Here is a 17,012-nt window from a genome sequence, read left to right as displayed (position 1 = left end):
CTGTGGAACAATGGGACACCTCCATTACTGAAACGTGGTTGCAGGGTGGCCAAGACTGGGAATTAAACATACAGGGGTATCTGACAATTCAGAAAGATAGACAAGAAGGGAAAGGAGGTGGGGTAGCTCTGTTAATAAAGGATATCATCAGGGTAGTTGTGAGAGATGATATTGGCTCTAATGAACAAAATGTTGAATCATTGTGGGTGGAGATTAGAGATAGTAAGGGGAAAAAGTCACTGGTGGGCGTAGTTTATAGGCCCCCAAAAATAACTTCACAGTGGGGCGGACAATAATCAAGGGAATAATGGGGGCATGTGAAAAAGGAACGGCAGTAATTTTAACCTACATATCGATTGGTCAAATCAAATCGCACGAGGTAGCCTTGAGGAGGAATTCATAGAATGTATACGGGATTGTTTCTTAGAACAGTATGTTACAGAACCTACAAGGGAGCAAGCTATCTTAGATCTGGTCCTGTGTAATGAAACAGGAATAGTAAATGATCTCCTCGTAAAAGATCCTCTCTGAATGAGTGATCACAGTATGGTTGAATTTGTAATACAGATTGAGGGTGAGGAAGTAATGTCTCAAACGAGCGTACTATGCTTAAACAAAGGGGACTACAGTGGGATGAGGTCAGAGTTGGCTAAAGTAGACTGGGAACACAGACTAAACGGTGGCACAATTGAGGAACAGTGGAGGACTTTTAAGGAGCTCTTTCATAGTGCTCAATAAAAATATATTCAAGTGAAAAAGGGCGATAAGAGAAGGGATAACCAGCCGTGGATAACCAAGGAAATAAAGGAGAGTATCAAATTAAAAACCAATGCATATAAGGCGGCCAAGGTTAGTGGGAAACTAGATTATTAGGAAAATTTTAAACGACAGCAAAGAATGACTAAGAAAGCAATAAAGGAAAGATAGATTACGAAAGTAATCTTGCGCAAAACATAAAAATAGATGGTAAAAGTTTTTACCGATATATAGAACGGAAAAGAGTGACTAAAGTAAATGTTGGTTGCTTAGAAGATGAGAAGGGGGATTTAATAATGGGAAATGTGGAAATGGCTGAGACCTTAAACAATTATTTTGCTTCGGTCTTCACAGTGGAAGACACAAAAACCATGCCAAAAATTGCTGGTCACGGGAATGTGGGAAGGGAGGACCTTTAGACAATCACTATCACTAGTGGGGTAGTGCTGGACAGGCTAATGGATCTCAAGGTGGACAAGTCCCCTGGTCCGACAAGTCCCCTGGTCCTGATGAAATGCATCCCAGGGTATTAAAAGAGATGGCGGAAGTTATAGCAGATGCATTCGTTATAATCTACCAAAATTCTCTGGACTCTGGGGAGGTACCAGCGGATTGGAAAGCAGCTAATGTAATGCCTCGGTTTAAAAAAGGGGGCAGACAAAAGGCAGGTAACTATAGGCCGGTTAGTCTAACATCTGTAGTGGGGAAAATGCTTGAAGCTATCATTAAGGAAGAAATAGCGGGAAATCTAGATAGGAATAGTGCAATCAAGCAGACGCACCATGGATTCATGAAGGGGAAATCATGTTTAACTAATTTACTGGAATTCTTTGAGGATATAACGAGCATAGTGGATAGAGGTGTACCGATGGATGTGGTGTATTTAGATTTCCTAAAGGCATTCGATAAGGTGCCACACAAAAGGTTACTGCAGAAGATAAAAAAGGTATGCGGAGTCAGAGGAAATGTATTAGCATGGATAGAGAATTGGCTGGCTAACAGAAAGCAGAGAGTTGGGATAAATGGGTCCTTTTCGGGTTGGAAATCGGTGGTTAGTGGTGTGACACCGGGATCGGTGCTGGGACCACAACTGTTTACAATATACATAGATGACCTGGAAGAGGCGACAGAGTGTAGTGTAACAAAATTTGCAGATGACACAAAGATTAGTGGGAAAGCAGGTTATGTAGAGGACACAGAGAGACTGCAAAGAGATTTAGATAGGTTAAGCGAATGGGCTAAGGTTTGGCACATGGAATACAATGTCGGAAAATGTGAAGTCATCCACCTTGGAAAAACAAACAGTAAAAGGGAATATTATTTGAATAGGGAGAAATTACAACATGCTGCGGAGCAGAGGGACCTGGGGGTCCTTGTGCATGAATCCCAAAAAGTTAGTTTGCAGGTGCAGCAGGTAATCAGGAAGGCGAATGGAATGTTGGCCTTCATTGCGAGAGGGATGGAGTACAAAAGCAGGGAGGTCCTGCTGCAACTGTACAGGGTATTGTTGAGGCCGCAGCTGGAGTACTGTGTGCAGTTTTGGTCACCTTACTTAAGGAAGGATATACTGGCTTTGGAAAGGGTACAGAGACGATTCACTAGGCTGATTCCAGAGATGAGGGGGTTACCTTATGATGAGAGATTGAGTAGACTGGGTCTTTACTTGTTGGAGTTCAGAAGGATGAGGGGTGATCTTATAGAAACATTTAAAATAATGAAAAGGACAGACAAGATAGAGGCAGAGAGATTGTTTCCACTGGTCGGGGAAACTAGAACTAGGGGGCACAGCCTCAAAATATGGGGGAGCCAATTTAAAACTGAGTTGAGAAGGAATTTCTTCTCCCAGATGGTTGTGAATCTGTGGAATTCTCTGCCCAGGGAAGCAGTTGAGGCTAGCTCATTGAATGTATTCAAGTCACAGATAGATAGATTTTTAACCAATAAGGGAATTAAGGGTTATGGGGAGCGGGCGGGTAAAAGTGGAGCTGAGTCCACGTCCAGATCAGCCATGATCTTGTTGAGTGGCGGAGCAGGTTTGAGGGGCTAGATGGCCTACTCCTGTTCCTAATGCTTATGTTCTTATGTTCTTATGAGTGTGCAGACGAGTGCAAAGCCTGTTAAATCTGCAAGCCAGCATGTTGCAGAGGAGGACAGTTCCACGGAGGATCACAACAAACCAGAGCCTCAGATCGAGGAGGCAGAGTTACATGGGGTCCACACATTCACCACGAATTGTCCCCCGATAATGCTGAATGATGAACTAAATAGACTTCGGTGTCAGTGGAGCTGGACACAGGCACGAGCCAGTCCATCATGGGCAAAAAGACTTTTGAAAGGTTGTGGTGCAACAAGGCCTCAAGGCCTGTCTTAACTCCAGTTCGCACGAAACTAAGAACTTACACGAAAGAACTGTTTCCTGTAATTGGCAGTGCTACTGTAAACGTCTCCTAAGATGGAGCGGTGCATACGCTACCACTCTGGGTGGTACCAGGCGATGGTCCCACGCTGCTCGGCAGGAGCTGGCTTGGAAAGATACGCTGGAACTGGGACAACGTCCGAGCGCTATCGCCCGCTGACGACACTTCGTGTGCCCAGGCGTTAAACAAATTTCCTTTGCAGTTTGAACCAGGCATTGGGAAATTCCAAGGAGCAAAAGTGCAGATCCACCTAATTCTGGGGGCACAACCCATCCATCACAAGGCGAGAGCATGATGAGAGAAAGGGTCGAGATCGAGCTAGACCGGCTACAAAGAGAGGGCATTATTTCCCCGATCGAGTTCAATGAGTGGGCCAGTCCTATCGTCCCAGTCCTCAAGGGAGGTGGCACTGTCAGAATCTGTGGTGATTACAAAGTAACTATCAGTCGTTTTTCCCTGCAGGACCAATACCCACTACCAAAGGCCAACGACCTCTTTGCAAAGCTGGCGGGAGGAAAGACAATCACGAAGCTGGATCTGACTTCAGCCTACATGACACAGGAACTGGAGGAATCATCGAAGGCCCTCACCTGTATCAACACGCACAAAGGTTTTTTTGTTTATAACAGATGCCCATTTGGAATCTGATCGGCAGCGGCAATATTCCAGAAAAACATGGAAAGCTTACTAAAGTCGGTCCCGCACACTGTGGTCTTCCAGGACGACATCTTGGTCACAGGTCAGAACACAGTCAAGCATCTGCAGAACCTGGAGGAGGTTCTTAATCGACTCAACCGCGTGGGGCTCAGGTTAAAAAGCTCGAAGTGCATTTTCCTGGCACCTGAAGTGGAGTTCCTGGGAAGGAGGATTGCGGCGGACCTACCAACATGAAGACGGAGGCAATCGAGAACGCACCGAGGCCACAGAACGTGACGGAGCTGCGGTCATTATTGGGACTCCTGAACTACTTTGGTAACTTCTTACCGGTCTCAGCACACTGTTAGAACCACTGCATGTCTTACTACAAAAAGGGGACGAATGGGTTTGGGGCAAAAGCCAAGAAAATGCCTTTGTAAAAGCGAGAAAATTGTTATGCTCAAACAAATTGCTTGTGTTGTCTGATCCATGTACGCATTTGCTACTAGCATGTAATGCGTCATCATATGGCGTCGGATGTGTATTGCAACAAACTAATGATTTCGACAAACTGCAACCGGTTGCTTATGCATCCAGGTGTCTGTCTAAGGCTGAGAGAGCCGACAGCATGATTGAGAAAGAAGCATCAATGCATCAATATCTGCTTGGGCTAAAATTTGAATTGGAAACTGACCATAAGCCACTTATATCCCTGTTTTCCGAGAGCAAAGGGATAAATATCAACACATCAGCCCGCAGCCAGAGATGGGCGCTCACGTTGTCCACATATAACTACGCCATCCGTCACAGGCCAGGCACAGAAAACTGCGCCGATGCCCTCATTAGGCTGCCATTGCCCAACACGGGGGTGGAAATTGCGCAGCCCGCAGATCTAGCCATCGTCATGGAAGCATTTGAGAGTGAGCAATCACGCGTCACTGCCCGGCAGATCAAAACCTGGACAAACCAGGACCCCTTATTATCTCTAGGCAAAAGCGGTGTGCTTCACGGGAGCTGGTCCAGTGTCCCAGTGGAAATGCAGGAAGAGATAAAGCCATTCCAGCGGCGCAAAGATGAAAGTCTATACAGGCAGACTGCCTTCTGTGGGGCAATCGTGTAGTGGTCCCCAAGAAGGGCAGAGATACCTTCATCAATGACCTCCACAGTACCCACCCAGGCATCGTAATGATGAAAGCGATAGCCAGATCCCACGTGTGGTGGCCTGGTATCGATGCGGACTTAGAGTCCTGCGTTCACAGATGTAATACATGCTCGCAGTTAAGAAATGTACCCAGGGAGGCGCCGCTAAGTTTATGGTCTTGGCCCTCCAAACCATGGTGTAGGGTACACATCGACTATGCAGGCCCGTTCTTGGGTAAAATGTTCCTTGTGGTTGTAGATGCGTACTCCAAATGGATTGAATGTGAGATAATGTTGGCTAGCACGTCCGTTGCCACTACTGAAAGCCTGCGGGCCATGTTTGCCACACACGGCCGACCCGATGTCCTGGTGAGCGACAACGGGCCATGTTTTACCAGTGCTGAGTTCAAAGAATTCATGACCCTTAACGGGATCAAACATGTCACATCTGCCTCGTTAAAACCAGCGTCCAATGGCCAGGCAGAGAGAGCAGTGCAAACCATCAGCAATGCTTGAAGAGGTAACTGAAGGCTCACTGCAGACTCACCTATCCCGAGTCCTGCTTAGCTACCGCACGAGACCCCACTCACTCACTGGGGTGCCACCTGCTGAACTGCTCATGAAAAGAGCACTTAAGACAAGGCTCTCGTTAGTTCACCCTGATCTACATGAACAGTTAGCGAGCAGGCGGCTTCAACAAAGTGCAGACCATGATAGCGCAAATGTGTCACGCAAAATTGAAATCAATGATCCTGTATTTGTATTAAATTATGGACAAGGTCCCAAGTGGCTTCCCGGCACTGTCGTGGCCAAAGAGGGGAGCAGGGTGTTTCGGGTCAAACTTTCAAATGGACTCATTCACCGGAAACACTTGTTCCAAATCAAACTCAGATTCACGGACTATTCTGAGCAACCCACCTTGGACCCTACCTTTTTTGATCCCCCAACATACACACCAGTGGCAACCGGCACCACGGTTGACCACGAAGCAGAACCCATCATCGACAGCAGCCCAGCAGAGCCCAACACACTAGGCAGCCCAGCAGAGCCAGCTGCACAGCAGCCCAGCGAGGCCCCAACAAGTGATTCAACAACACCAGCTTTCACACCGAGACGATCAACTTGTGCAAGAAGGGCCCCAGATCGATTCACATTGTAAATAGTTACACTATTGACTTTGCCGGGGGGGGTGGTGGGGGGGGGCGGTGGTGTGGTGGGGCGGTGGTGTGGTGGGGGACGGGAGGAGTGTTGTTCCATATGTAACCTTGTATTTACTCTGTACAGCCACAAGAGGGCTCATCCCCTGAAATCCCAAGGGATCCCATAATCCCTTGGGAGTACAGATATTTAAGGCGGCTTCACAGGTTGGAGAGGCACTCTGGAGACCTGCAATAAAAGACTAAGGTCACACTTTACTTTGAGCTCACAGTGTTTAGTATGATTCTTTCTCCATACACTACAAAAATAAAGAAAGTAAGTTTGAAGGAGAGAGGAAACAAGCAGGAAAAAAGGGTAAAGAAACAAATTGAAAGACACTTTGTCTAAATGCACGTAACATTTGTAACAAAATAGATGAGTTGATGGCACAAATTGAGACAAATGGATAGGATCTGATAGCCATTACAGAGACATGGTTGTACGGTGACCAAGACTGGGAATTAAATATTCAGGGGTATTTGACAATCCGGAAGGACAGACTGAAAGGAAAAGAAGGTGGGTAACTCTATTGATAAAGAATGGAATCACTTCTTCAATAGTGAGAAACGATATTGGCTCAAATGATCAGGATGTTGAAACAGTTTGGGTGGAGGTAAGGAATAATAAGGGGAAAAAGTCACTGGTGGGCGTAGTCTATAAGCCCCCCCAGCAGTAGCAACTCTGTTGGTCGGAGTATAAACCAGGAAATAATTTGGGCTTGTAAAAAAAGGGAACAGCAATAATCATGGATGATTTTAACTTCCATATTGATTGGACAAATCAAATTGGTCAGGGTAGCCTTGAGAAAGAATTCATAGAGTGCATAAGGGACGGGTTCCTTGAGCAGTATGTAATCGAACCAACCAGGGGCAGGCAATCTTAGATCTGGTCCTGTGTAATGAGACAAGATTAATAAACAATCTCCTACTAAAGGATCCCCTTGGAATGAGTGATCATAGCATGGTTGAATTTCAAATTCAGATGGAAGGTGAGAAAGTTGGATCTCTAACCAGCGTACTAAGCTTTAATAAAGGAGACTATGAAGGTATGAGGGCAGAATTGAATAAAGTGGACTGGGAAAATAGATTAAAGTGTAGGACGGTTGATGAACAGTGGCGTACATTTAAGGAGATATTTCACAACTCTCAAGAAAATTATATTCCAATGAGGAGGAAAGGGTTTAAGAGGAAAGATAGCCATCCGTGAATAACTAAAGAAATAAAGGACAGTATCCAATTAAAAACAAGGGCATACAAAGTGGCCAAAACTAGTGGGAGGACAGAAGATTGGGAAGCTTTTAAAAGTCAGCAAAGAATGACTAAAAAAAAAGAAGAAAGGGAAGATAGACTATGAAAGTAAACTAGCACAAAGTATAAAAACAGATAGCAAGAGTTTCTACAGGTATATAAAAAAGGAAAAAAGAGTGGCTAAAGTAAATGTTGTTCCCTTAGAGGACGAGACTGGGGAATCAGTAATGGGGAACATGGAGATGCCAGAAGCTCTGAACAAATATTTTGTATCAGCCTTTATGGTCGAGGACACTAACAATATCCCAACAGTGGACAGTCAAGGGGCTATAGGTAGGGAGGAACTTAACACAATCACAAACACTAAGGAGGTGGTACTCAGTAAGATAATGGGACTAAAGGCAGATAAATCCCCTGGACCGGATGGCTTGCATCCTAGGATCTTAAGAGAAGTAACGGCAGGGATTGTGGATGCATTGGTTGTAATTTACCAAAATTCCCTGGATTCTGGGGAGGTCCCAGCAGATTGGAAAACTGCAAATGTAACGCCCCTATTTAAAAATGGAGGCAGACAAAAAGCAGGAAACTACAGACCAGTTAGCCTAACATCTGTGGTTGGGAAAATGTTGGAGTCCATTATTAAAGAAGCAGTAGCAGGACATTTGGAAAAGCAAAATTCGGTCAGGCAGAGTCAGCATGGATTTATGAAAGGGAAGTCATATTTGACAAATTTGCTGGAGGTCTTTGAGGATGTAACGAACAGGATGGATAAAGAGGAACCAGTGAATGTGGTGTATTTGGACTTCCAGAAGACATTTGACAAGGTGCCACATAAAAGGTTACTGCACAAGATTGGCTAACTAACAGAAAACAGAGAGTCGGGATAAATGGTTCATTCTCGGGTTGGCAATCAGTAACTAGTGGGGTGCCACAGGGATCAGTGCTGAGCTCCCAACTATTTACAATCTATATTAACGACTTGAAAGAAGGGACCGAGTGTAACGTAGCCAAGTTTGCTGATGATACAAAGATGGGAGGAAAAGCAATGTGTGAGAAGGACACAAAAAATCTGCAGAAGGACAGACAGGCTAAGTGAGTGGCCAAAGATTTGGCAGATGGAGTATAATGTTGGAAAGTGTGAGGTCGTGCACTATGACAGAAAAAAAATCAAAGAGCAAGTTATTATTTAAATGGAGAAAGATTGCAAAGTGCTGCAGTACAGCAGGACCTGGGGGTACTTGTGCATGAAACACAAAAGGATAGTTTGCAGGTACAGCAAGTGATCAGGAAGGCCAATGGAATCTTTGCCTTTATTGCAAACGAGATGGAGTATAAAAGCAGGGAAGCCTTGCTACAGTTATACAGGGTATTGCTGAGGCCACACCTGGAATACTGCGTGCAGTTTTGATTTTCATATTTGCAAAAGGATATACTTGCTTTGGAAGCAGTTCAGAGAAGGTTCACTAGGTTGATTCCGGAGATGAGGGGGTTGACTTATGAAGAAAGGTTGAGTAGGTTGGGCCTCTACTCATTGAAATTCAGAAGAATGAGAGGTGATCTTATCAAAACGTATAAGATTATGAGGGGGCTTGACAAGGTGGATGCAGAGAGGATGTTTCCACTGATGGGGGAAACTAGAACTAGAGGGCATGATCTTAGAATAAGGGACTGCACATTTAAAACTGAGATGAGGAGAAATTTCTTCTCGGAGGGTTGTAAATCTGTGGAATTCGCTGCCTCAGAGAACTGTGCAAGCTGGGACATTGAATAAATTTAAGCCAGAATTAAACAGTTTCTTAAATGATAAGAGAATAAAGGGGTTATGGGGAGTTGGCAGGCAAATGGACCCGAGTCCATGATTGGATCAGCCACAATCATATTAAATGGCAGAGCAGGCTTGAGGGGCCTTATGGCCTTCGCCTCCTCTTCCTCCTAGTTCTTATGTTCTAATAACTAGTAACACTGAATCAAGAGTTTGGGGCATAACCAACCAGCAGTGGAACAGTTTGGGGTCTACAATTATAACAAAATCCAGGGAAATTTAAATTAAAGCTGTAATCTAATCCTGGCCATTTGTTTGAAACACGTTACTTGAGCTTTGTAAAATCGTTTAATGGTGGCAACCAAATAATTTAGATTAAAACCTCACTACTACTTTCAGTTAGCCATCATTTTCTGATCACTCAATGTTTCTTGACCAGTGTAATTTGCTGACATTTTATTTGTCATTAGCTCCTGGACAGAATTCTGCACACTTCTCTACTACACGTTCGTTACACAGTATTTTCGCGTATCCAGGGAACTAGCCAAGGTTTTAAGCTGGGGTTATATACACTTCAGCGAGTCTTGCTAACATAGTCAAAACATTCAATGCCCAGATTTCTGACAGGGAAATTTTTTTTGTGGGGGTGGGGAAAGAGACACCATCATCCCAGTATCTTTTGTAAACTATTCCAATGAATAGAACTAGAATGAATGACAGTGATAGAATATGCACCTTATCCAGATATTTTGTGCTATTATAACATCTGCTATATTTTCCTCAGCTAAATGTCACTCGATCTGTCCTCACTGAAGGATTCAGTATAGCAGTAGAGAATCAGGATCTGATTATTAACGTATTTTATTTCTGAACAATATTTATTGTATGTTTTGTCTCACATTCTGCTACAGATGCAGTTTTAAAAATATATACATCTTCAGCTCAAATGACACTTGTGGAGTTTTTTTTAAAAACAAGTTATGGGTTAGCAGCTGGAAGTATTTTGAATTTAATATACTCCCCATATTCCTGTTTTTTTTCCCCATTATAGATATTGTTTCAAATTCACATATTGGAGGCGAGAAATTCCAAATTTTCAGTATTCTGCAAACTGGAAATCCACCTCCTTTCCTTCAGACATCATGTACTCGGGAACTCTCTTCCAAACCTGCTCCTTGCTATCTTCCCCCCTGCCACCCCCCCACCTACTCAAAAACCTCATCATCTATGCATTGGTTCTTCACCTCCTGTAAATCTACTCTGTGGTTCTTCTTCTTCCCACACCCTATTTTATGAAGTGCTTTGAGACAATTTGCTGCATTAAAAGGTGCTATAAAAGTACAAGGTTATAAAGAGGCAGTCAAGTAGCGTATGTGGCTCTCATGTTGGGTGGACTTTGATATCCTTTCCAGTCTTGATCTCCCAACTCCATTATAAAGTTCATTATTCTAACCTCAGTCAATACGGAGCTGTGCAATATACTGGAACAGCATCCAGGACCAGCAGCTTTACAAACACTAAGTACAGGATAACAAATGAAAATACAAAATGTGCCATGGATGAATACTTCAAATAATTATGCAAAACAAATATTGATCAATCACAGAAGATTTTACAAAAGCTAATACCGAGAAGAAAATCTTTCCACATTTTAAAATTTACTAATAAGCACTTCCTACATTGCTTATGATCTCAGCATCAATGTACAAAAAGTTTCCTCTATAACTAACCATTCCTGAAAATGACATATAACTGAGGTCTTTAACCATAGCAGTTTATCCTGCCATGTGACGCAAGTCATCATCTTCACAACACTGTCATGCCAGACATTCCCAGATTTCGCTGTACTGTAACTTAAATTGTCCTGACCATTAGAATGGGTTATGGGCTGTAATGTTATCTTATTCATCGGTTTATTTGCTATCACTGCAGTACAAAAGAATGCACAACAGCAATAAAAATGCCAATTTTGCATTGATGCCAGATTTGCTCCCAATAGTGAAATGACCCAGAAGAGATGGTTTCACCCACACCTACTGTGCATCCTGCAGAAATTATGCAGTGGATTTTGTAACAATTTACAAAAGCAACTCAGGTATTCCATGGAGCCATCATTTTCAACTGCTAAAGATTCAAAAATAGCTGACGATCCCATCAATTGGTTTGAAATCAGATATCTCACTGGCAGTCAAGGGGCTGGTAATCAGTGCAAGCATCTAGCATCTAATTATGCTTGCATGGGCCTATTCCACAGTAATGTGGGCAAGCAGTATAAATCACAGCTCCTTGAAGGAAAAAGAATGTATTTATATATCGCCTTTCACAGTCTCAATATATCCCAAATGTTTCACAATGTTTGAATTACTTTTAAAGAGCAGGTTCAGTTGTTCATGGGAAAATACAGCAGGCAATGTACACACAGCACAATCCCACAAAGGAATATTGCCGAGATCACCCGAGAACTACCTGGTCTCCTTTGATTGGTATCATGGGATCTTTTAGAAAAAGGAACTGGTCTCAGTTTCAGATATTATTGGTCTCTTCAATTGTGTCAGTTACTAACTCAGCACAACAAAACTTCTTATGGTTCCAATAATTAAAAATATACCATTTAGAAACATAGAAAATAGGTGCAGGAGTAGGCCATTCGGCCCTTCGAGCCTGCACCGCCATTCAATAAGATCATGGCTGATCATTCACCTCAGTACCGCTTTCCTATAGAAACATAGAAAATAGGAAACGTTATTTTCCAGATACTGTCTGATTTGCAGCTTTTGCTGTTTATTGCAGTGGTTTGTTATTTTACATTAATATACAATCCAACAAAATAAAGCATTAACCCAAGGTTATACCAGATACTTGGTAAACTAACTAACTGTCTTCAAATGTACATTCTTATTGTAAAAGAAAACCAAATTTCAATCGCGAAGCGATTACTTTAGAAACACACATGTTGTAATCAGACCCATTTAACGTCTGTTTTGAGGAAATACCCGTAAAATGCTTTTATTGCACAGGATTAGTATGTTAACTGGTTATTACAATGTTATTTTGTGAATGTCTCTATACCCCAATGAAACCTGGAATAAGTAACATCGCTAAACTATACCATGAGAAACCTGTAACTTCTGCAACATTTCCACTCACTGCCTGTTGCACAACAATTTGACAGCATGTGGCACATAATTATTTAAAATCCAGGTCACGTTGCAAAGTTGTATAGGTAGGGAGTGAGGAATTTCGAAGGGAGGGGAGAGTCTATTAGCAGTTGCTTGAGTAATAAACAGCAGCCAACTCTCAAAAGTTTCAAACTACTACTAGCGAAAAGCTGTCACCTGGTTGCCAAGTAACAGCAATTCTGAAATGACAATGATGCTCATAAAACTGTGCAGATAAATAATAGATTTCTAAAATGATACCTGCAGGCACAACAGCTCCCCCTGTATTAAACAGCGGGTTTGAATTTAATCTTATTTAAATGAATTATTATACGTACCCACGCAGGGAGATCTTGCTTAATCTCCTTATTAATCACAAACTTCTCGTTTTCCAACAAATGGAACGCTGCTTGCAAACGCGCAAATTTCCAGCCCCTGTTCCTCTTCCACCAAATCCACACGAGGAGCCCGAAGAGGATCCAGGTAAGGCTCAATCCGAAATAGCCGGTCAGGTAGACGGGGAAAAGGTAGATAAACGCCTTGGCGAAGTGTGTCAGCAGGTCCATCAAGCCCGGGACCAGAGGACTCGCCGAGCTCTCTCCCACCTCATCACAATGTATCTCTGAGGAGGCAGAAGAAGCCCTCCGCTCCGAGGACCAGATACTGTCTCTGTGCCTGGATTTCTTCACTTCCGCGGCGGCTGTCATGTTTGCTGGCTGGCTTGTTCCGTAGGCTCTGCTCCAAGAGCTGCAGCAGGTTTACAGCGGGCGCACCTTCCACTTCTTGGGATCAAACTTCTCTGATCAACAAGCAGCTCGTCATCTCCAGCACCGCCGTCCTGCCAATCCTCGGCACCTGTAAAAAGGGGTGGTTTGTTTACAACCCCAACCTTCCTTCTCAATCTTACCCTCAACCCTCCGGCCCTTCCTGCTCCAGGAACATTACTAATTTCTGGCTGGAAATCGCGGTTTAAACACTCTCCGTTTCCCTCCACCCTGCCATCACTGCGCAAAAAAAACCCTCCTCCGCCCACTAAGGAGACACTCCCCTGGGTCGGGCAGCCCTGCTTTCTCCCCCTGGTGTCAGGCTCGGGAACTTCTTCCTGACTGCTGCCTGGTAATGCAAAAACTGAAGCCCGCATCCGATATATAACTCAATGGGAGCCAATGAAAATATTTGCATCTTTAGGTCAATAGATAGTGAAAGTGCACGTCACTTTATGGGAAGTATTATCGTGTTATCGCAACAAACGATCGCTTGCACCAACGAGCCTTCCCCTCCGTGTTGCTCTTGCTAAATCCAATTCCTGCCTATTCAGATCAATTACAGATGAATCGGTGTTAGTGAGTAAAGTTTGCAGATTGGCAGTGCGAGCAAATGCTCAACTGTAGATCAGTAGTAAACAGCATGAAAAACCTGCCCCTTTTAACACTGAAGTGTGACACCTGAAATATAACAGACTCAAATACATGCATGTGGTTCACGACGATGGTCTGTCTCGAGAGAACATTGATGTCACAAAGTCCAGTTGTACTTGTACGATCATTAAAATATGGAAAGTTAAACCTCCCAGTTGTTTGCCAACATCTGACCTTTAGCCCTCCATTAAGGTGGGGTGTTGGGAGTTTATTAATCTATTTTTGTGTCAGTATGTCTGTTGTGGATGAGCACGTTGATTGTTTTTCTACTGCATTAAACAACCAGAGAGTAGGAACACAAAAGTCAGCTCCCCATCAAATACCATGACAGTTCCACACCCACTCCATTATATATGCCTAAAAATAAATACATAATAAAATTCTAACAATAATATAAAAAAATCACGAAGTACCCATTTCACCTGCCAATCAATCTAAAAATTCACTCCTCTCCTCCTTATATAGAGGGCCCACCGGCACCCCTCATCGACACCCTTGACCCTGAATATACACTGTCTCAGTAGCAAATAGCATCTGACTACACCACACACCCAACCTGGCCCAATGTGAAAAATGCAGGAAGATCAGAAGGCGTGCTTATTCTGGTGATGAACGTATTACCAACAGACTCAACTCTGGAGTTGCAGTGCATTTATAAAGTAATTTTGATTAAACTTTTCCAAATAATGCTTGATAATGCTAAGATCAGTTTCCAGTGTGTTTTAGACAGAATCGGGTAATGGCAGTTTTCTGCTCTTAACTTTCATGTCTTTTTGTTAAGGTTGGATGTGATTAAAAGATGAATGGAGGCAGGTGACATACACTGTACCACAGTTGTTTCCAAAAGGTTTGTTTTTCTCTTTCACTGATACTGCTATAAAAATGAAGCTTTAAGTAGGGAGCAAAATATTTGTGGATAAACTTTAAGTTAAAAGGGAATTTGTGTCCAAGGGTGGAAAATAGACAGTGCCCCTTTGCATCCAGCTCCCCAATCCCGTTCATTCTGAGCCTAGGTGCATAAGAACATAAAGAACATCATTGGGATTGAGAAACTTTTAAAAACCAGCAAAGAATGACAAAAAAATGATAAAGGGAGGAAAGATAGATTATGAAAGTAAATATAAAAACAGATAGTAAGAGTATCTACAGGTACATAAAAAGGAAAAGAGTGGCTAAAGTAAATGTTGGTCGCCTAGAGGATGAGACTGGGGAATTAATAATGGAGAACAGGGAAATGGCAGAGACGTTGAACAAATATTTTGTATCAGTCTTCACGGTAAAAGACACTAAAAACATCCCAATAGTGGATAATCAAGGGGCTATAGGGAGGGGGGAACTTAATGCAATCACTATCACTAATGAAGTAGTACTCGGTAAAATAATGGAACTAAAGATGGAAAAGTACCCTGGACTTGATGGCTTACTTCCTAAGGTCTTAAAAGAAGTGGCTGCAGAGATAGCGGATGCATTGGTTGTAATCCACTAAAATTCCCTCGATTCTGGAGCGGTCCCAGCGGATTGGAAAACCACAAATGTAACACCCCTATTTAAAAAAGGAGGCAGACAAAAAGCAGGAAACTGTTTTTGGGAAACAGTAGCATTGTGTGGGCTCAAGCCACACTCCAGAGCCTTGAGCACATAATCTCACCTGACACTCCAGTGCAGTACTGAAGGAGTTGAAGGTGCTGCCTTTTGGATGAAACATTAAACTGAAGTTAACTCTGATCTCTTCGGGTGGACATAAACGATTCTATGGTACTATTCGTAGAAGAGTTGGGAAGTTCAGCTGCCTTGACCACTATTTATCCCTCAACCAACATTACTACAACATTTTACTTGGTCATTTATCTCATTGTTGTTTGTGGGATCTTGCTATGCACACATTGGCTGCTGTGTTTTCTACATTACAATAATAATTACATTTTGTAAGTACTTAATTGGTTATGAGATGCTTTGCAACTTGCTGATATCATGAAAGGCGATATATAAATGCAAGATTTTTTATGATTAAACAATCTTTGTTTACAGCTTTTGTTATAACTCTGACCACAGAGGCGCAACCACCAAATGGTTCCATAATGCTGTATGGTTAAGTTACATTTCACACATTTGTAATGTCGCACATCTTTTTTAATCTCAATCTGGACTGAGAAGATTCTAGCTAAATTTTTAGAATCCTAAATGATTCCAAACATAATTATTTGGGATCTGTCTATGTAGCTGGATATGTAGCAATGGGCTAGAAGATGATGGGATAAAAGATCTGGAGATGTCCACAGATAGTGCTCGTGGGAAGAGAACTTTAACGGGGTGCTCCTATTGCAAGTGCATTTTGCTTTTGTGAATTTCTAATGAACTATTATAATATCAAAGTAACCTACCAAACAAGGCAGGAATTTTGAATATTCCCAGAGATATGTTATCAATTAGATTTCAAAAAGATGCATAGAATACCTTGTTATTTTCAATTTGGAATGCATTAACTGGATACTCTGCTGCCCGTGTCCTAACTCACACCAGGTCCCATTCACACATCACCCATGTGCTCGCTGACCTACATTGACTCCCAGTTAAGCAACACCACAATTTTAAAATTCTCATCCTTGTTTTCAAATCCCTCCATGGCCTCATCTCTTCCTATCTCTATAATCTCCTCCAGCCCTACATTGCTCCAAGATCTCTGCGCTCCTCTAATTCTAGCCTTTTGAGCATCCCTGATTTTAATCCCTCCATTATTGGCGGCCATGCCAAGGCCCTAAGCTGTAGAATTCCCTTCCTAAATCTCTTCGCCTCTCCACCTCTCTTTCCTCATTTAAGTTGCTCCTTAAAACCTACCTCTTTGACCAAGCCTTTGGTCATCTGCCCTAATATCTCCTTATGTAGCTCGGTGTCAAATGTTGTTTGATAACCCTCCTGTGAAGCACCGTGGGACATTTTGCCACATTAAAAGTGCTGTATAAATACAAGTTGTTGTTATGGCTAAACATGTTGCTGATCTTTGAGAAGTATATGAAGGATTGAGATGATGATCTTTCATTTTTGCTTTTGACACTGAAGTCAGTGTTCAACAAAATGCCCTCTTTCATTCTGCTTAGCGAGGAATTTACACATTCTGTGCTGATGATAGTAGAGGCACAGTCACAATATAAATATGTCTGTGAAACACTAATTGTAAATAGTGTCATGGATATGGTCAATTAAGTAAGTGCCTGCCCTCACTCAGAATCTGGGCCTTGTACATTTTCGAATAAAAGGGTGACAAAACAAATGCAGACAACTAC

General features: G+C 42.7%; 1 protein-coding gene across 1 annotated transcript in view; it reads right to left on the bottom strand.

Moving 5' to 3' along the window:
• The window catches only part of LOC139257543 (extended synaptotagmin-3-like), a 184,863-nt gene extending 171,793 nt beyond the window's left edge, over window positions 1–13,070 (bottom strand). The window contains exon 1 of the mRNA XM_070874517.1: window positions 12,652–13,070. Coding sequence (XP_070730618.1) covers window positions 12,652–13,020 — 369 coding nt within the window. The 5' untranslated portion in view covers window positions 13,021–13,070. The remainder of the gene's footprint in view (window positions 1–12,651) is intronic.
• Window positions 13,071–17,012: the final 3,942 nt, after the last annotated feature.

The sequence above is a fragment of the Pristiophorus japonicus genome, chromosome 3 (assembly GCF_044704955.1).
Source record: "Pristiophorus japonicus isolate sPriJap1 chromosome 3, sPriJap1.hap1, whole genome shotgun sequence".
Lineage (NCBI taxonomy): Eukaryota > Metazoa > Chordata > Chondrichthyes > Pristiophoridae > Pristiophorus > Pristiophorus japonicus.
Note: the sequence above shows the minus strand (reverse complement) of the source record. Positions and strands in the feature narration are given on the sequence as shown.